At 38.4% G+C, this 22,199-nt stretch overlaps 1 protein-coding gene across 7 annotated transcripts in view; it reads right to left on the reverse strand.

Annotated features, from left to right (window-relative positions):
- The window catches only part of LOC120310748 (partitioning defective 3 homolog), a 449,365-nt gene that overhangs the window by 202,207 nt on the left and 224,959 nt on the right, over positions 1-22,199 (reverse strand). For 6 of the 7 annotated variants that reach the window (XR_005557452.1, XR_005557451.1, XM_039349526.1 and 3 more), the window contains 3 exons: positions 20,852-20,896; positions 5,654-5,881; positions 56-272 (listed from right to left, as the gene is read on the reverse strand). Coding sequence is in view for 5 of the 7 variants with exons in the window: in XM_039349526.1 (XP_039205460.1) it covers positions 56-272; positions 5,654-5,881; positions 20,852-20,896 (490 nt within the window). In the remaining 2 variants the exon portion in view is untranslated. The remainder of the gene's footprint in view (positions 1-55; positions 273-5,653; positions 5,882-20,851; positions 20,897-22,199) is intronic. The other variant, XM_039349522.1, reaches the window with a different exon arrangement.

Raw genomic sequence — 22,199 nt, forward strand, 5'->3', positions numbered from 1 at the left:
ATGAACAGCAAAACACAATGAGAGATAAACATTAAGGCTTTTCTGCAATTCCTACCTGAACATGTCCCCAAGACCTTTGAGCATTCCTTTCTTGGCTTTGATTTTATCCTTCTCCTTATCTCGATCTTTTTTCTTGTCCTTCCCAATTTTTTTTCGGTCCCCTTTCTCCTGACTGCCATTCATCTGTCTTTCTAGAGAATGGGATGGTTGGTCACTAGATGTGGACACAGATTCTCTACCAGATCGTGAACTTTCTTCTGTGTCTTCTTCCACTAAAAGAGTAAGGAAATTTTAGCAAGAGATGGAGGGAAAGAACAGGAAGTGCCTTTTCTTAAAAAAAAAAAAAAAAAGTTTCAAGCACAAGGACCATAAATTATTTTGCAGGCTAAAACCATTCTATTTGTTAAGGGACAACTTTTCAAAAACGAGAGGCTATGACCAAGATTCTTCTCTCAACTGCTTTCTTTTTAGTCTCCAGTAGATTGGAGCCAACTACATGCCCTGCATGTACTAGGGGGGCAGATTTTATTTGTAGCAGATGATTCCAAAAGTAGCAAGAACTCGTGCCATAAAATGTTTTATAAATAATAATCACTTTGAATTGGACTTGGAAATTGGCAACCAGAAAATCCCTGTAATACTGATCTAGCTTCAATTATCAGGCAAGCAGAGGGTTCTGTAGTAAGTATAACTTTCAAGTCATATTCAAGGGAGAACCATTTGGGGCAAATGCAGTAGTTCAAACACTCACAACTGGAAACCAACCAAAGCTGGTCAAAAGCCTTCTTTGTCACAGCTCTACCCTGTGGCTCTACCAGGTGAGTCCAGAAGTGTCTTCACATTGTATAAATGTATAAATTTCTTCAAAGAAATGCAGCTGCACCCAGAGATGAAGTTGAAACTACCCTTCAACCAGATAGTACTTATGCTGCAATTCAATCTGAACCTGCTTTGTTCCATCCAGTTATTCACCAGGCTTTTCCTGAGTGTTCCCCATGAACATTTAACTGAACTGCTTACATAGGAATAGAAGCACTGCTTCTGATCCACAAATCCTTTCAAATGGGTTAATGGGATCAAAAGCTACAGAAGGGGCCAGAAAGATAATGAGAAGATGCATATTTACACACACCAAGCATGTATATTATATGCTTAGAATATATATTTTCTATGATATGATATCTCCCTTAATTTTTGGGGGGATATTTTGAAAAGGTATAAAGAGGACGATACTGCTACTTAACAATTTATGAACCCTTTTGAACTTTCAATGTCTCTGCCTAAAATATAAGAATATATATATAATTTAGATACGTTAGATATGTAAGATATAATATATGTAATTTTATATATATACACACACACAGATTATTAGTATAGTATAATATAGTATAGTGTAGTGTAGTGTAGTATAGTGTAATATAGTACAAAAAAAGACTTTAAAGTAAAATCTTGAAAATTATAGCCAATTCTTACATGTCATGAGAAGGTGATGGAAGGACAAATGAAAGCATGGTATAAGCCAGCTATGTTCAATACATCTATTCCTAATCAGAGGATGAGCTTTTCTCTTTTTCTTCTTTTTTAACATTTATAAATATTAACAGAGTAGAGGTTTTTACACTAAACTCAAAAATTATACTTCTTTTATATCATGAAAACAACTCTTTGTACGGTGTTTGGTATCTTTTACTAATGTTATATTGAAAATTAATTATGTAACTTCAATAATTATCTCTTCATTCTAAGCAGTATTTTTTAAAACACACCCTTGTTTTAAATAAAAATAAAAGGACAAAAATAGTCCTGGTTAATAGATTCACATATAACTGCAGATAGAATATTAAATCAGATTGCCCTTTTGAATATGATGCAAATGTGCACATAATTTCTATTGAACAGGACCATAGGCCGAAGTTTCTGAATCTATTTTTCTAATTACTCCATAAAGCAAGCAAAATGCATATAAGAAAACATAATTACTGAATATGAAACTGTTTCATAGTTGAATGTCTAGACTGCTTATTGTATTACTTAATACCAGCCAAAGCTCCAGCAATTAAGAGAGATAAGAAAGCTTTGCCAATTTATTCAGATTCAAATGGCTTGTTCTCAGACTACACATGCTAAAAATGGGTTCTGTTTCTTGTCATCCTTTTCAAGAGTTTGAAAACAAGCACTATGATTCATATGATCAGAATATCCCAAGCAGTCATCTCTGACTTTCTGATTATAGTTCTTAAAATCTATACGTACCTCCCACCAAACCTATCTTTCATACATTGTTTAAGATTATGAATAGCTTATTCTTCTAAGGGGAGCAATTATATTATGTTTGTAGAATCAGTGTACTCCTCTATCACATGTTCCATGCTATAATTTTAGAACTCCCAATACGACATCATAAAGATTTCTTTATAAACAATTCATTGTAATTCTTTCTTCAAAACAAACAAAAAAAATGTCAGTTGGCTGGCAAAGAGAAATATTCAGGATTATAAAACCAGCAATTTTCCAGTAATGCATTGCATTGGTTTCACAATGAGACAAGGATGATTTCTAAATTATTATTTTAGACACATACACATACAAAGCACATAGGCCGAGAAAGAATAAAAAGAATTTAAAAAATCCTGAATGTAATTTAACTAGTGACGTCTCAGTCAACCTTTTAACTCCCTGATGCCCAGCCCACAATGAAAATTGTGAAATGCACTTCAGTGTGACCATTATGTTACACTCCAACTTGGATCTAAAGGACTGTGTTATATTCTTATACATATAAAGACTTAGGGGACCTAACCAGTGTGATGGCATACACTGAAGTGACCAGTGCAGAAAAAAAATCAGGATTCTAGGACTTCAGACTTAAGTCATTTTGGGTCACTGTCTAATTATTTCTGGAAAGAAATAAAGTGAAATCATTCCTGTTGCTATTATAGAGGAGAACATAATATTTCCAATTCGATAATATTATAAGGAACAATAATATTTCCAATTCCAATTTTATAAGATGGAGGTGCAATGACTTAGCAGTTAAGGACACTGAACTTGTCAGCTGGAAAGCTGACAGCCCAGGTTGAAGAACTGAATGCCATGGGATGTGCCCCTATTTACTGCCTCAGCTCCTGCCCACCTAGCAGTATGAAAGCATGCAAATGTGAGTAGGTAAATAAGCACCACAGTGGGAAGGTAACAGCTCTCCATACACTTTGGCATATAGTCATGCTGGTCACATGATCATGGAAGCATCGGACAACAGTTGCTCCCTCAACTAAGAAACAGAGATGAGTATTGCCCCTTAACTGGAAATGATCTGACAGAGGAAACTTTTATTTTTAATATAACAACAACAACAACAACAACAATAATAATAATAAAGTTGGAAGGGACCTTGAAGGTCCTCTAGTCCAACTCCCTGCTCAGGCAGGAAACCCTATATCATTTCAGACAATCTCTTCTTAAAATCTTCCAGTGTTGGAGCATTCACCTCTTCTGGAGGCAGGTTGTTCCACTGATTAATTGTTCTAACTGTCAGGAAGTTTCTCCTTAGTTCTAGGTTGCTTCTCTCCTTGATTAGTTTCCATCCGTTGCATTCAGGCGATTTGGAGAATAGCTTGACTCCTTCTTCTTTGTAACAGTCCCTGAGATATTGGAACACTGCTATCATGCCCCCCCTCGTCCTTCTCTTCATTAAACTAGACATACCCAATTCCAGCAACCGTTCCTTATATGTTTTAGCCTCCAGATCTCTAATCATCTTTGTTCTTCTTCTCTGTACTCTTTCTACAGTCTCAACATCTTTTTTACATGGTGGTGACTAAAACTGGATGTATTATTCCAAGTGTGGTCTTACCAAGGCATTGTAAAGTGGTATTAATACTTCATGTGATCTTGATTCTATCCCTCTGTTAATGCAGCCTAGCACTGTGTTGGCTTTTTTGGCAGCTGCAGCACACTGCTGGCTTATATCTAAGTGATTGTCCACTAGGACTCCAAGATCCTTATCACAGTTGGTAATATTGAGCAAGGTACTTCCTATACTACACCTGTACATTTGGTTTTTCTTGCCTAAATGTAGAAAATTACTTTTTTCAACATTGAATTTCATTTTGTTAGATAGTGCCTAGTGTTCCAGTTTGTTCAGATCCTCCTGTATCTTAAGCCTATATTCTGGAGTGTTGGCTATTCCTGCCAAGTTGATGTTGTCTGCAAATTTGATGAGTTCCCCGTCTATCCCCTCGTCAATGAAGATGTTGAAAAGCACTGGGCCTAGAATAGAGCCCTGGGGCATCCCATTATACACTTCCCTCCATGTAGATGCAGTTCCATTGAGGAGCATACACTGAGTACGGCCAGTCAGCCAGCTACGAATCTATCTGGTGGTGATGCTATCTAACCCACATTTTTCTATCTTATCAAGTAGTAGGTTGTGATCTACTATATCAAATGCCTTACTGAAGTCCAAGTAAATTATATGCACAGCATTCCTCTGATCCACTAATTTTGTCACTTGGTCAAAGAATGCAATAGGATTTGGTTGGCATGATCTGTTTTTGACAAACCCATGTTGGCTTTTGGTAATGACTTTGTTTGCCTCGAAGTGTTCGCTGATTCATTGTTTGATTATCTTTTCCAGAATCTTCCCAGGTATTGAGGTCAGACTGATAGGTCTGTAGTTTCATGGATCTATTTTTCCCCATTTTTTTGAAGATGGGAACTACATCAGCTCTTTTCCAGTCCTCTAGTAGTTCCCCAGTATTCCAGGATCTTTGAAAAATATAGTTCAGTGGTTCTGAGGTCACATCTGCCAGTTCCTTAAGAACCTTGTGGTGTAATCCATCTGGTCTTGGTGATCTGAACTTGTCTAGGCTGGATAGGTGCTCACTTACCATTTTCTTGCCTATATTAACTTGTATTTCTAATCTATTTTTATGGTACTGTTTTTGATAGGTTGGACTGTTTTTTTCCTTTGTGTAAAGACAAATACACAAAAGAGTTTAAGGAATTTAAAGAAGGTGGAATAGACAAAATTCAGGAGATAGCTCATTCCTTATTGAAAGAGTTCCTCAAAATATAAGTACATCGAATTATTTGTATCAAACTAAAACTGATTATTTCTCTCACACACATACACACAAAAACATATTTTTCATTAAGAAACTCTTAAAAGATTTTTTTTGAAAGAAAAAAATAAGAAAATAAGTAAAAAAGGGAGTGGAGAGGAGAGGGTTATAAAGAAGTGATTTCTAATTCTCTAAACAGCAATTGTGTTTATACTATACTCTGTCAAGTTCAGCCCAGAGATGGATGGCTATGTAAACAAAACCAAATATTTCCAGTCATTTCTACTTTTCTGATAGTACTTGGTGCTCTTCTTGGCATATGTCCCAAGAATTAAGTTATTCACGAGGTGAGCTACCCAGAATTTTATGTATTTATTTATAAAATATATGGTAAAGTATATACATATAAAGTATGTTATGCACTTTTTACCAAAGCCAGACTTAGTATAACAATTATGTCCTGTGACTTAATGATTATAATTCTATTATGAAACCTAAAGCATCTATTGGGTTTCCCCCAAAAAATTAATTCTAAACTACAGAAGATTTTAAGAATTTAAAGAAAGGAATTTATATGATTTACTTACAGGTTTCCATTCCTTCATCATCCTCATCAGCAACAGGTTTATCATATGATTTATCTATTGCTGCCCTGAAACTTTCATTGCATCCTCGTCCTCGGATTATTCGTGGTCGTGGACGATGGAACGGAATGTCACTATTCAATGTCACCTCAGCAACTGCTGTCTGCAAACTTTCTAAAGAGCTGGATTTCTTCAGGCCTAATGATGGCCCCACATCTCTGGTTGGAGAACCTTAATAATTTTGTTTTAAAAAAAGGTAATTAGAATTCACAAGGAGGCCATTATTCACATCCATAACAGTCTACAGAGAATACTTTCAATATTATTTATGTTATCTCTATAATCTCTAGGCAATTCTAGGCAGTTTTATGGGTTTAACCAATGACTGTCAAGTCATACTGTACAAATTTGATAAGGTTAGCAACATCCCACTTTTCAATTTGATGGGAAGACAAACTCATCACTACCCTTTCGCTCAATTTAATGAGAACAAAATAATTACCAAGTGGTTAAAAAGGAGGGTGGGGAATTAGAACTCAAATATTAAAGATGTCAGCATTATAATTTGAATGGCATAGCCAATTAATTTCATTTTTTTTTCTTTTTTCAACTGAACAAAACAATCCTATGTAACTACTGGAAATGACAATCATTACAGAGATTGTATTGACCTAAAATTAGCTTGCATTCTTAAAATAAACATCTAGGGAAAATTTTGCCTTACTAGCTACTTTCATGAAGATAATTTAATAACTTGCACTTAAATATTACAGTTTTCCCAAGGGCTAGTCTACATAGATTTTTTACCCTAGAATTAATTAACCTGTATCCCTATAGTTATTATACATAAAAACTCATGTCGACACTTATTATGGACTAAGTGGAACTAATGTAAATTTCCTTATCTTGATTATTAACAGAGACTACTAAAGAATGATAAAAAAATTGACATTCACAAATAAATACATAGGGAATATAAACTTATAAATAACACAAATACACACAAATCTTATTAATTAAAATAACAAATATAGATTTTTAAATGGCATGCCTAAGACTAGCTATAATATACCAAATCAACACTATATTGCAACAAAAAGACTAGAAATGGATCTTATAAAAGAGTTATATCCTATAGTTAATTAGGGCTTCATGAGATGCATTCACTACAAATATATTTAGTATTTTAATTAGCTATTCCTATTTCAAACTTAAGTTAAGTTAAGTTCTACCTAGCTGAGGTTCTATTATAGCAGGCATCACATGTGCTGATCACTGTTGACAGACCCACATCCATAAGGAGATCACAAAACATAAAACAATTAAGTTAAGCCAATTATTAGAAAGTAATCTAAGATATATGATATTTCAATACAAAAGGTACTCAGAATCATGCTTCCAAAAGTTAGTCTAACTAATGCTATTAAAAGCAATAGCAATATGAAAATTAAGTCTAAATATGGATCAGGACAGAGGGCTTTCCTGTTGAGGAAGCTTATTCAGAATTTTGGAGTGGGATTCCATCAGTATGCTGTTGACATTCAGCTCTATTGCTTCTTGTCATTCAAGTTCAGCTTAGTAATTAGCATTCTTATACAGTATTTAAGTTCTATAATCACTTAGTTGTGGGAGAACAAATGGAAATGAAAACCCAGACAAAATGGATACTATTGATAATTAAAAATTTGAACATGGGAACTGATATTCAGTTTAAATTCTGAAAAAGAATAGGTCTACAATTTGGGGACACTCCTTGATCCTCCTGGATTTCAAGATGGTAGCTACAGTGAGGAACTGTACCATTATGCATCATTATGGTTAGAATCAGGTCCCATTCTGAGTTGTTATCTTTGTTATCCATGCCTGGATTTGCATTTCATCCTAATTATTACCTCACTGATGATATGGAACTATCCTTGATAGTTGTATAAAAGTTGAAATGAATGCCAAATCAGCTGCTAACCATTAGAAGTTACAGGGATTACATCATGGGTATGTTAAAGAAACTACAATGGTTCTCTGCTGGTTATCAAGGACAATTGGTGGTATTACTATTGAGTTTTATGGTCCAACAGTGTTTCAGACCTGCTTCATTAAGTGTCTGTCTTTCCCATTTTAAATCTATCTCAAAGTTCAAATCTGTAGGAATCTGCACATCTGTCTGAATAGGTCCCTAATGACAAAAACTCATATATGTATCCTTTAAGAAAGGATCGTCTCTTGCATAGCTTCAGGGAGGCTGAATGCACCGCTTCAGAAATTGTGTTTAGCTCTCACTTTCTTACTATTTAGAAAACCTGAAAAGGGTTCATTTCTTTCTCTAGGATTTTAACAGTTAATTAACTTTATTATTAATGTTATATTTCAAATTGTTGTATTTTGTTTTTAATAGAATTCAGCCTTGAGTATTAGGGTAAACAAAAAGGCAAATTTTGGAAACAGCTGAAGAAAAGAATCTATAAAGTCATAATCAATATGAAGTCACATAATTTATATTTCTACCTCAGAGATCCTACTTCAAAGATCCCCAATATTTTATTAAGCAGAAAGGCCTAAAATAAGTAGAGGCAGGGGTCAAGTGTGGAATGAGGAAGAAAGGGAAAGGAAGGTTCAGTGACTTCCAGCTGTGTAAATAAACTTCAGGTTAAGCTTGAAAAATATTTGTAGTTAAGTCTGTGCATTTTGCCCTGGGGAAGTACATATTGTCAGTGGGTATGGAAAGCTATCTGTATTTTACATTGGCCGCCATATACATTTGGTGCTCAATAAGGATTTTATTAAACTAATTTTAATACAATCACTTATTATTATTTTCTAAATTCTAAATAAAGAGGGAGGGAGGGAGGGAGGGAGGGAGGGAGGGAGGGAGGGAGGGAGAGAGAGAGAGAGAGAGGTCAGGAAAGAAAGAAGAAAGACAAGGAAGGCTAAATTTGCTTCTGGAATGAATGGAAGGGGAAAAGTTTTTTTTTTTTTTAATCTGATAAAGTTAAGCTTCCTTAGTCCTTGCATCTGAGTATTTATAATGAGGAACAATCTCTTTTTTTAATTACTGAATGGTTCCTTACTCTTTACAACAGTAGTTACATTAGGTACCTATTCATGTTCACAAGGGAAACTATTTCCTGCTACCAGTATGGATTATTGTGAGAAAAATATTTATGTAAGACAGGGAATCCCAAAGGAAAAGTGAGATGGGATATGACCTAATGTTCCCAGAGTACTGTAAAACTAATAATGGACTGCAGAAATGGTTAGACTATTTGTTGAACTTGGGTGGCCATCAAAATAGATGTGGACAGTCTGCAGACAAAGAAAAGAAGAAATAATCTTACATAAGCAGAATATGTAGTAAGATTAAAAATACTTTTGTGTAAGCATCTCATTGTTTCAATGGGTCTCTTTTAGACAGGAAGTAATTGTCAGAAACATCCCTGTGCAAATTTGACTATATTAAAGGAATGGTTCTAGTAGGTTTTAAATATGGCTTTCTTGGGTTTGGGACCTGATTTTTTTCAAATATAATTTTATCAATATCACTTATGGTTTATTCCTTAAAAGTATACTGCATATTCCTTCAAGAACTTGAGATCAGTGTTGTACCTCTTCTTCAAATTTAATTATCAGCATATCAGTCTTGTGGTAGACTGGTACTAATAACTAAGCTTGGTTTCTTCAGTTCTACCCCAACAGATATTCCATTACATTATATTCAGTATAAGTACTTGCATGTAAACTACAACCAATCTGGTTCAAATTCCTAAACAGAGATATTAGTAATGAATAGAGCCTTAGAAAGCATTATCTGGATTATTCAACAAATTTTGATGACCTACCATAACTTTGTAAATTAATGTCAGAAAATTTCTTTTAACAAATTTCATTCAGAACTTATGACACATGCATTTACTGTTTTTCTTAATATATTGCAACAGAACACAACTTTCAGTTGCTATTTTTTAGTCCTAAGAATTTAGGAAATGCTAATACCCTTGAGATTTAATCAGAATGCTTCTCTTTGAAAAAGATAATCTTCAAGCATGAAATTAAGCTTTGCATAGATAAAAAAAAGATTTTAAATTAATCCAAGTAATGTTGAAATAAAATTACTGAAGTACACTGGTACTTGTAAAGATGCATAGTATGTATTCTTCTATTTGATATATGTAGCAACAAGTTAAATGAGGACTGGACCAGAGATACTGTATATGCCGGCGTACAAGGTGACCCGGCGTATAAGATGACCCCCGTCTTTATCGCCGGGCCGCATTCCTAGAACGTCGTCTTATACGCCGGAAACTACCAGTATTTCCGGCGTATAAGACGACTCGGCGTATAAGACGACCCCTGTCTTTGGCGCCGATTTCAACGCTTGCAGAAGTCGCCTTATACGCCGACATTTACGGTACTATTTTTTTCCTAATAGTAAATAGTCCTTGACTTATGACCGGTTCTCATGATTTGGTTCTGATGTCCTGTCTCTCACCCCCCCCCAGTCACATATATTTTTGTTTTCAGCAAAAGAGGTCATTTGCTTAACAACCACAATGTTCACTTTATGACAGCAACATTTGATTAATAGCAGGCACAAAATAAGTCATAAAATTAGATTGGTTACATAGGTGACCTGCTTTAAAAACTATCATGACTTCTAATAGGCATATCCAAGTATCCTTGTAAATTGAGGATTACCTGTAATCAAATATATTGTAGTCCGGATTTTAGTATATTCCAATAGATACATGAAATGTAACTCCCACAACTCAAATCTATTTCTCTCCCTTCATGCCTCTATGCTATTCAGAAAAGATAAGGCTATCACGAACAATTGAATTACATAAAATTACAGTCAAAATTCAGAGTACTTAGGTTTTATTAGGATTCTGAGTATTACTATTTTTAAACAACCCCAAGTCAAAATAGCTAACAGCCTAGGATGATTGATGTTTTTTTTATATGATGTGTGGCTAGGCTATTTAGAAATATTTAGCTACTATGGCTCTCCACTTGAAACTTTTTGCTTTGTAAGCAACTTTTGGCTATTGGACAGGCATGAACCATACTGACTCATTTTCCATGGAGACATTTTTGGCTGAAACGTTTCATTGTCTCAACACACATTCTTGTGGTGACCACATTTCTTCCATGTTTCCCACACCCTTTAACATATAACATATGTTAGAAGCAGAATAGTAAATATTAGAATTTTCATATTTTTTTAAAAAAACTTTACAAACTTCTTTTAGAAATAATGCACCTTCAACTTTTAGTTTTACAATTATCCCCATGATAAAGTTCCTTTGCTGATTAAAAAAAAAGAAGGTAATATTTCATGAAAGCTACATAGTTGGCTTAACGATGCATTTATGAGTTTCTGACATGGTCCTCCTGGCCTTCATGACCATGTTTGGTCATTTTTTTACATTTACTTAACTTAAATATAGACCTAGTTTACAAATAAGACTAATGAATATTGTTTTCTTTTGACTTGATATGACCTACTTATTTGGGTCTTAGCTATAGTTAAAAAACTGGGCCACTATGTCTTGTTCAACAAACACAGTCAGATATGTGAATGTGTAAAAATTGCAAAGTGTGACCTACAGTGAACCAAATAGAAATTTGGATCTTTTGCACTTCAAAGGTGTCCATGCACTTTGTAGCTCCTAGCATCCTTCCTAATGATGTCAAAATATGGGTTCCTAAGGTTAGAAATACTTAAAAGGAAAAATTTATCATGCAGAAGAGAAGTTATTGAAAATAGTTGCATAATTTATAAGGAAAGATAAGATGAAAGAAGATTGCTGAAGAAGAATGAAGAAAAGTATTACTATAAAAAGTTTTTCTTTTTGTTTATATATTTATGTTGGTGTTTTATTGCCATCACTCTAACAACCAGTTTTATAATTAATTTCTTCTGGAAAGCCTGAAGGACGTTAAGGTATATGTCAGCCAAGAGCAAAGATATTAATGCTAATAAATACAAGTGTATTATTTAGAATGTTTCCATAAATGTTATCATATTTCTGTTACACTGTTTACATTTTTGTGATTTTGTATTGTTTTGAATGTTGTGATTTCATAGGGTTTTATTTGTTATTTGACTGGATTTTACTCTAGGATTATTTCATTGGCTAAGCATGCATTTGCAATTAAAGTTAAATGAATGACCTAAATGTTATCTAAGGTAAAGATACACTTGAGTCAAGCTTGACTCCTAGCTTCTACATGCAGTTGCCTTAACTGCATTAATAAAGCAGCTTGCCACTGTCTTCTCACAAAATGTTTTTCCTCAATGATTTATTTAAAAAAGCTGTACTGGCTCTCCTGCTACTCTATGCAAAGCTTGGGATTTTGGAACTTGGGATAAATGCAAAATTCTTCCTGCTGATTAGATCACTGAGAGATTCTGCACTGGAGACAAATTATTTGTGTATCTAATCACACTTGGCCAAATAAAGTATTCTATTCTATGTTCACCAAGCTAGCCACCCAAGTTCAATAAAATAACTTATGTCAACTAGACCGTCCACAAAAAACACTATGAAACATTCTCATCTCAATACAGATCAGCTGGTTAAACTGAAGTACAGGGATTATGTGAAGCATTTATACAAAGACATAGCTATGGGATAATTCGCAAAGCAATTTAATTCTTCTAGATCACAAGAAACTATCCCAAGAAGTGGACCCTGCATTGGTAGTCCCAGCAACTGTCTCCATTGTTCATGATTTAGACTTTGCAGATTCTGACACAGATCTCAAGATTCATCTACTGAACCCTAAATAATGGAGTATCTAAAAAAGAAGCCAGAGATGCACAAAAATGCTTCACTCACAGTTGTAGTAGCCAGACAGTAGGACCAGATATTCTGTCCTCAGGCAGAGTTCAGAGCTGCTTAGTAGCGACCTGGGTCACTGGATCAATACTAATTAGCAAACGCTTTATCAGTTCCCATCTTAGAGCTCCTAGCTCCAATTATCCTATCCTTAAAATCTTTTTCAATTTTCTTTTGGATTTTCTCTTTGTCCTGTTTCTTTCAACAATCTGCCCAGCATGACTCTTCTTGCATGTATAAATTTAAAATTTCAAGATAAGCCTCACAGAATTACTGCTACTTTTCTGTTCATGAGGCCTGGACAATAGTGGGAAAGTGGATACCTCATACTTCACATCTTGACAGAAAAGATGTACAGTAAGCCATTTGGCTTCTCTGATATTATCTGTAGGATAGTAAATTAAATAAAGTTATAGCATGCTCAGTCCCAATTTGATATCTTTTTTTTACATCTACTCAATTCACACAAAATATTTCTAAAGTCTATTTCAAAAATATGATTAAGCCGATTAAGCCTATATATCAAAATGAAACTAATGCGGTTTAACAGGACTTTCACAGAATGAAAAAGAAACATTTGAAAATATAATGAATAAAGATCAATGGACATACCAGCATTAGAAAAAGGAACTTTTGTGGGTTCAAATTATTCACAGATATTCTACCTAATGAATTCAGAAATAAACAAGGACTGCTTGCTTATTAAATTTTCATCATTCTGAAAACCTCCCAGCATTCTTGGGATTAGAGAAATTTCATGTGAATCTTGCTTCTTTGATTGTGCCTTGAAAGATACATTCTTAGATGCATTCTAACTGGGGCCAATATTGTTGAAATGTAACTTAGACAGAAGAGTAGATGAAGAGGAAATTGAGCAAAGAATCTTAAATATTTTTTCTAGACAAAATTCTGTTACTTTTAATTAGTCTATTTACTGAAGTATTCTAATTAAAAGTTTATTCTACTTTGATGTCACACTCCTTTATGATTCAAGATTGTTCTTTTATACATATAAGCTGGAGTCCATTTATGCAAATGTTAACCACTATTTTCTTGTGAAGATGTTCATTTCAAAAGGATTTCATCTGAATGGCAGGAACACAAAATACTAGAATAAATATTTTAGATCCTAAATCTGGCAAAGATATTTCTATTACTAGATTGTTACAATCTGAACCATTCCACATGATTTAAATAATTGGTATTGATGAGAAGATAAATTAAATAAGTGTCTCTATTTAATTTAGTACATGATAGAAAATCGCATTTTAACTTGGTGAAAAAACAAACATAAACAGTGCAATTACTGGAAAATATCATTAACCATTTATCTCATTGCCCTAGTTCAACTGACAATTATCTATCATCTTATTTTAATAAAGTTTTGGTGGTGTTCTCAGAGATTTATTGTTGGCATTATGACAAGATGAATATGGAAATAAGCCATCATACTTCCTGTCTGCATAACACTGAATAAATGAGCCTTACTCAATTGCTACTGAATAATATACTTCTGACCTTTGGAATGAACTATAAGCATTGAAATGGATTAGGCAATTCAAGTCAATTGAAGAAAGAAAATAATCTTAAAAATCTATTACAACAGATTCCATCCAGGCAAGAACATCACTTTCCACTGGGTTAATACAAATAAACTCAACTGCAGCTTTTAAAACAGGTTCTAATTTATTCTGCCAATGTAAACATTATCTACTCTATTGTACTTTATAGTCTTTCATGAAATACATTCTGTTTTGCAGATATCAAAATAGAATGAGTTTATTCATATTAGTAACCTCTGTTAATATGGTAAAGATGTGTCAAAGTGTTCCACATTTAGCCAAAAGTTCATAGGATAATTCTGTAAGTAAAGGAACAGTAAACACTATTAAGAAGGAAATTAGAAAATGTTTGATCAATATGCTCTTAGTCTGAGATCAGAATGCTCTTAGAAAAGAGATCAGAATGGAAGGCTGCAAAAATGAGAAGAAAGGAAGAGCGGTAAGAAGAAAGAGATCTGGATGCATGATTATGATGGCAGTTTCTATGCTAGTCATGACTAGTAAATGATTCAATTCAACTGTGAGTGTGTGTTTTGTTATGTTTGAAAATAAAACCATTCAAATCTAATCACAAATATGTGGCAGAAAAAAGAAATTACAAAAAGAAGCTTAATGTTTAAGCATTTTGACTATACAATTAAGCATACTGTGATAAAACTGGAATATCAGATTATTAACAAAAGCTTAGTGATACCTTTGAAGGCAAAAAATGTAGCAGAAATATACAGAATCAAGAAGAAAATGGAGACAATATTCTCGTTATATTGACTGGACATCACTTAAATTCATGCCTATTAGTTCAGAGAACAGTCATATTGGTAGACCTCAGCCAAGAGCATAACAGCATTGACATTTAAACTTTTAGTGCTTTAATAATGCCTACTATACATGATTATTGTATAACATAGACAGATAAGACTGTAAAGTTTCTGTTATCTCATTTTCATCTTGCTTTACAGCATTTGTTTTATAAAAGCTTAAATTTTTACTACTTCTTTTAAAATAAGTTTTTCCCTTGATACTTCACCACATGATGATGATATTATGAATAAAAATGAGTTCTCTGTTATTTACAGAGAGACAGACACACAAAATCAGTATACAAGAAATATATTGTTTAATGATTAATGTTAGAAATAAGTAATGTTTTCATGATTCTAAGATGACTTATTCAAAATTAAAATAGATTCTGTAGTTTGGAAAGTTACTAACGTGTTTCCTCCAGCCCGAAAAAAAGACTTATCCTGATTTGTGGGGATGGGCCTAATATAAGCCCTACTCCAAAAATAAGCCCTAATTAGGACTCTGCCCACTCTTCCGTGGCTGCTGCAGTGGGGCAGGAGGCCGCATGGCACACCGCGTTGCTGCCACCACAATGAGGCAAGGCAGGTGGGGAAGGGGGTGGAGCTGCCCACATGCCCTGCACCCACTTCCTTCAGCCCCCCCCCAGCCAGGCCATTCCTTGCTCCCTTTCACTCCCCACCCGAGCCAGACTGCCATGCTACTGCATGGAGGATGGGCGTGGTAGACCTGGTCCCTCTCTGTCATTTCGGAGCCATGCTGCTTTCCACTGCTGCTGTGCACCACTGGAGGGGCTTTCTTCAAGCTCTGACCCACAGATCACCTGCCTGGCGGCACCCACCATCTTCTTCTCCTCCACCAACTCTCCCGTGGCTTGCGCTATGACCACCGCCTCCTTCCACCAGCCCTCCATTGCTGCCACTGGAGAAGAGAGAATGGGGAGGGGAACAGATCTGCACAGCAATGCAGAGCAGAGAAGAGCAAATTTCTTCACTAACCTGCTTTCCAGTTCAGTCAGACCTTCCAATTTCTCATGAAAAAAAAAAAAGATCTTGCGAAGTTGGAAGGTCTGACTGAATTTTTTTTAGTCTCAAGAAATCCATTTCCCTGAACCAGGAGAGAAATGCACCAGAGCTGGAAAGCAGGTTAGTGAATATTTTTTTTTTTTTGCTTTCGGGAAGAGGGAGAAGCTGGGCGATGGTGCACCAAGCTCTATAGCAGCGCCAGGAGGAAAAGTGCAGGAAATGGGGCAGCCATTTCAAGAATGGAGAAGGGAGATGCAAGGCGATGCAGGGTAGCAAGCAAGTGCTCTCCTCTGCTCTGCTTCACTGTGCAGAACTGTTCCCCGCCCTGGTCTCTGCAGTGGCGGAGACAGAGGGCTGGCGGAGGAAGGCAGCGGTCACGGCGCAATCCACTGGACAGTTGGCAGAGGAGGTGCTGTTGCCTGGCAAGTGATCTGTGGGTCTGAACATGAAGAAAGCCCCTCCAGTGGTGCACAGCAGTAGTGGAACCTTTTGCTGTCACTCCCCCCCGGCTCCAAATGGTGTAGGGGGACCAGTTCTACCCCACTCATCCTCTGTGTAGTAGCATGGCAGTCTAGCTCAGGAGGGGAGAGAAAGGGGGCAAGGAATGGCCTGACTGGGGGGAGCTGGAGGTATGTGCGGGACACATGGGGCAGCTCCACCCCTTCCCCACCTGCCTCACCTCATTGTGGCGACAGCAGCGCAATGTGCTGCACGGCCTCCTGCCGCGAACGGCAGCAGCAGAAGTGGCCAGCAGCCATGCAGACTCCTGCTGGATGCGGCTGTCGAGACAGGTGTCATGGTAAATATATAACACCGCCCGAAAGTAAGACCTAATGCAGTGATGGCGAACCTTTTAGAGAGCAAGTGCCCAAACTGCAACCCAAAACCCACTTATGCATTGTCGGGTGTCAGATAGGTGTGGCCCATTGGCTGGGTGTGGCCAATTGGGTGGGTGTGACCCATTGGGTTGGCATGGCTGCGATGGTAACGGCAGACTGGGTGGAACTAAAAAGTTCAATCAATCAATTCCAACTTTGCATGATTTTTTTTTCCTGCGAGAAGTTGAAATTGACTGATCGATTGAACCTCTTTTTTTGCACATTCTTGATTTGCCCTAATTAAAACAACATTCTGTAAATCAAAAGTTTACTTGCATTAATATTTGTATTTGTATTTAATTTTATCTATATGCCGCCCAATCCCAAAGGACTCAGAGCGGCGTACAGAGTTAAAACAATCATAAAACAATAAAATAATACAGTCATAACGCGAGTCTGATCATATCCCACCCCCCCCAGGGACATCAGCCCCAGGCCTGCCGGAACAGGAGAGTTTTAACGGCTTTCTTAAAGGCCGGCAGGGTGGGAGTAGTTCGAACCTCGGGGGGAAAGTTGATTCCACCAGGTCGGAGTCACCACAGAAAAGGCCTTCCCCGAGGGCCAGCCAGCCAACATTGTCTGGCCGACGGGATCTGAAGGAGGCCCAATCTATGGGACCTCACCGGTCTCTGGGAACTGTGCGGCAGAATGCGGTCCTGTAAGTAACCTGGCCCTATGCCATGAAGGGCTTTAAAGGTGATAACCAACACCTTGAATTGCGTCCGGAGACCCACAGGAAGCCAGTGCAGCTCGCGGAGGATAGGTGACACGTGGGGGTACCTTGGCGCGCCCACAATCGCTCTCGCGGTTGCGTTCTGAACCAACTGCAGCCTCCGAACGCCCTTCAAGGGTAGCCCCATGTAGAGCGCGTTACAGTAATCCAGTCTTGAGGTGACAAGGGCATGAGTGACTGTGAGTAAAGCCTCCCGGTCCAAATAAGGCCGCAACTGGTGCACTAGGCGAACCTGTGCAAAGGTCCCCCTGGCCACAGCCGATAGATGTTGTTCCAAATTTAGCTGTGAGTCCAGGAGGACACCCAAGTTGCCTGCCTGCACTGAGGGAGGTAAATTTGCCCCCCCCAGGACTAATGATGGACCATCCAGTTGGCCTTTGGGAGGCAAGACCCAGAGCCACTCGGTCTTGTCAGGGTTGAGTCTAAGCCAGTTCACCCCCATCCAGACCCTCACATTTTCCAGGCACCAGCACATCACTTCGACTGCTTCACTGAAAGGACACGGGGTGGAGATATATAATTGGATATCATCCGCGTACTGATGATACCTCACCCCGTGTCGCCGAATGATCTCACCCAGCGGTTTCATGTAGATGTTAAAAAGGAGGGGGGACAGGACTGAGCCCTGAGGCACCCCATGATCGAGGCGCCTAGGGGTCGATCTCTGTCCGCCCGCCAACACCGACTGCGACCTGTCAGAGAGGTAGGAGGAGAACCACCGCAATATGGTGCTGCCCACCCCCACCTCTCCGAGACGACGCAGAAGGATACCATGGTCGATGGTATCGAAAGCCGCTGAGAGGTCAAGAAGCACCAGGATAGAGGAATAACCCCTATCCCGGGCTCGCCAGAGGTCATCGGTCAGTGCGACCAAAGCAGTCTCAGTGCTGTAGCCGGGCCTGAAACCAGATTGAAAAGGGTCCAGATAATTAGTTTCATCCAAGGATCGCAAGAGTTGGGACGCCACCACCTTCTCTACAACTTTCCCCACAAAGGGGAGGTTGGAGACGGGACGAAAGTTCTTCAAAACAGCTGGGTCCAGGGAAGGCTTCTTGAGGAGGGGCCTCACCACCACTTCCTTTAAAGGTTGCGGGAAAGACCCCTCCATGATTATCGCCTGGAGCCAGCTTCGTGTCACCTCCCTACTGGCAGAAATCAGCCAGGGGGAGCACGGGTCCAATAAACAGGTGGCGGCATTCATTGCCCTCACGGCCTTGTCCACTTCATCAGGGGTCACAGGCTCAAACTCGCTCCAGATAACATGACTAAGACCAGCCCCTGGCAACTCGGCTGGCACTGCCCAGTCGGAGTCCAGGTCTCTCTGAATCTAAGTGATTTTGTCCGAAAGAAACTGAACAAACTCCTCAGCTCTCCCCTGCAAGGGTTCCTCCGCCTCCTTCACTTTAAGGGAGCGGGTCACCCTAAACAAGGCGGCCGGGCGAGATTCTGCGGACGCAATAAGTGTGGAAAAGTGAACACGCTTTGCCGCCCTTATCACCACTAAATAAGTCCTAAGATAGGCTCTTAATAGTGATCGGTCAGATTCAGAGTTACTGGCCCTCCAACGTCGCTCTAGACATCTCTTGTGGCACTTCATCTCCCGGAGCTCCTCAGTAAACCAAGGCGCCCTCCGGGGACCACCACCATAGAGAGGTCGCAAAGGCGCAATTGAATCCAGGGCCCCGGATGCCACCTCATTCCAGGCCGCAACCAGGGACCCGGACGAGTTGTGGACAAGGGAGTCAGGTATTTCCCCAAGCTCCTCCTGGAACTGATCTGGGTCCATTAAGCGCCTGGGGAGGAACCACCTAGTCGGCTCCCTCTCCCTGCGATGGGGGAGTGATGCTCTGAAGTCCAGCCTCAATAGGAAATGATCTGTCCATGACAAGGGTGAGATCTCTATTCCCCTTAATTCCAGATCATGTCTCCATTGCCCCGAGAGAAACACAAGGTCGAGTGTGTGACCACCCCTATGAGTTGGATCCTGAATTACCTGGGTCAAGTCCATGGTTGCCATGGAAGCCATGAACTCCTGCGCCGCCTCTGAGCGATCGCCAAGTGATGGTAGGTTAAAGTCCCCCAGTACTATAAGTCTGGGGAACTCCACCGCCAACCTGGCTACTGACTCCAGCAATGCACGCAGGGCTGTTGCAACGCAGCTGGGAGGTAGGTACATCAGCAACAAGCCCAACTGAACCCATGAACCCAACTTCAATAGGAGGGACTCACACCCAACAACCTCCAGGGCAGGAATCCCACGAGGATTCAAGGACTTCCGAGCGATGACTGCCACTCCCCCTGCCCTGATGTCGAGGCTGATGAAGCACCACAAACCCGTCCGGGCACATCTCCGAGAGGGAAACACCCCCCTCAGGGCCCAGCCAGGTTTCGGTTATACATGCCAGGTCCGCCCCGCTGTCCAATATTAAATCACGGGCAAGGGGGGCTTTGCTGACAACGGACCTGGCATTAAGCAACAGCAGCCTACAATTAGGGCCCTGTACTCCCCTGTCACCAGTACTACAGGATGAGCCTTTTGAGGGGCCGGAACAAGGAATCGCTCTAACATAGTGAGTCCTCGTTCCTCAAAGATGGCCTGCCCCTCGGCTCCCGCCATATCTGCCCATCCCAGTCATAACCGGGATGCTCCGACCTTCTCCCCTCCCCGGAGTACCCCCACCCTCACCAGCCCTCTCCCTTCCTGACCGGACTAGCTTTCCATACAGACCAATAAATTATAAAGGTTCATAACTGCACCTGGTACATTATTTTAATTGCTAATAAATTCATGCTTTCTAATCTGGAATCATGGCAATTACACAGAAAGCAAAATATCTACAATGCATAGCTTGTGAAACACACAGTTGATTATTAGGGATTTTTTTGTTCTAATTCCTTACAAACCAAAGAGATGCCAGGATGAACAGTGAATACAGCAACACTCATTATTGCCTATTGAACAATGAGATGGAAGCTCGATTAAGGAATTTCCAAGCCTGACAGAATTTTGTGGTTAAGAACAACATTTCAAAAGTTTAACATGAGGCCTTAGATAAATGTTCAAGATTTCATAAACCAAGTCTGAATTCCAATGATATATCACCCCAAAAGCTCTCCAAAATATTTTTTTTAAGTACTACATTTAATCGGTAGACTAAATTGCTGTAATTTTCTTATTCTTATAACTGTTCTAAAATATTGTAAATTAATTAGTGTATTTGTAATATTTGAATTCTGGGAGAATAAATAGATTCATGCAACTATTGGCATATTATTTTCACATGCACTGTGATTAGCAGCCCTGTAATTTTAGTAAGCTGCTTTCACCAAAATTGTTATGGCAACCACCCTACAGTTAATTCTTACCTGTTCTCTGGCCATCCATTGTACTGAGCTTAGTCTCGTCAGCTACTGTTAAAAGGTAAATGTATAATGGTTAGCCTTGTTAGTGCCCACGTCCCTCATGCATCCACTGTTTATTTAGAGGACTTTGCCAATATCACTACTCATGCAAACATGTCATATTATGCAGACACTCTTAAGGGGGCAAAATGAAGCCCTAGAGAAAAATATTTAGAAAATTCATGCTTTTGTGTCAGTTATTTCTGGATCACAGGCAAACGTAATATGTTATTCACATGCTAGCATATCTCAATTAGCTGAGGCAAGACCACCACATATCAGCAAGTAGCAATTTGAGTTTTAAAAGCCCCAATGGGGTTATAAAAACTACAAATGTCTACATATTTATTACATTTTCTCACACTTAAAAAAACATATCAAAGCTCATGAATCTTCCCAAGGGATATGTAAAAAGCTTGGTTAGAAAGGCTGAATTTGAATTATTAAATGAGTTACTAGATTTACTATTGCTAGCTTTCCTTCAGCGTTATCCGTGAGATATGAACCTGAAGGATTTCAAGATTAATTACTTCTGTCAGAATAATGAATTTATTGAGAATTTAGAAATAAATAATAAAATGGTAGTAGCAATTTTAAATGAATACCAGTCACTAATATATTCCAGAAAACTTTTAAGAGAAACCTGTCAATTATGCTGGAGGATGTGCATTAATCTGAGTAACTTCTTTAAAATAAGATACACTGTAGGCTACGTTTTTCCATTAAGATCTGTGATACTTTAAAGTGGTCACAGCAATCTACAGATATACATATGTACGTATAATCTATACACACATATATACATACAATGTATACATATGTATATATTGTATGTACATTTGTGTATATGCTCCTGTTACTTGCCCTAGCTCCTGCCCACCTAGTAGTTCAAAACATGCAAATGCAAGTAGATTAATAGGTAACAGCATTCTGTGTACCTTTGGTATATAGTTATGCTAGCCACATGACTATGGAAACGGAGATGAGCACCATGCACCATAGAGTTGGTCATAACTACAGGGAAACTTTTACCTTTTATCCCAAATGTGCTTTTTCAAAACACAATTGGACTTTGTTTTTCCTTGAAGACGTTTGGCTTCTCATTCAAGAAGCTTCTTCAGTTCTAATTCCAGTCAGAACTGAAAAGGCTTCTTGGATGAGAAGTGAAACGAAATCCATTTGTCTTTTGAAAAAGTACCTTTGGGACAACCATGAGATGGATGACTGAGAATTTTCACAAACTTTATCTTTTATACATTCTATGCAGGAATCTGACCTATTGATAGCTGACACTTACAATTGCTGAGCTTTT

This window comes from Crotalus tigris, unplaced genomic scaffold, assembly GCF_016545835.1.
Source record: "Crotalus tigris isolate CLP2741 ecotype Arizona unplaced genomic scaffold, ASM1654583v1 scf7180000018287.699579, whole genome shotgun sequence".
Taxonomy (NCBI): Eukaryota; Metazoa; Chordata; class Lepidosauria; order Squamata; family Viperidae; genus Crotalus; species Crotalus tigris.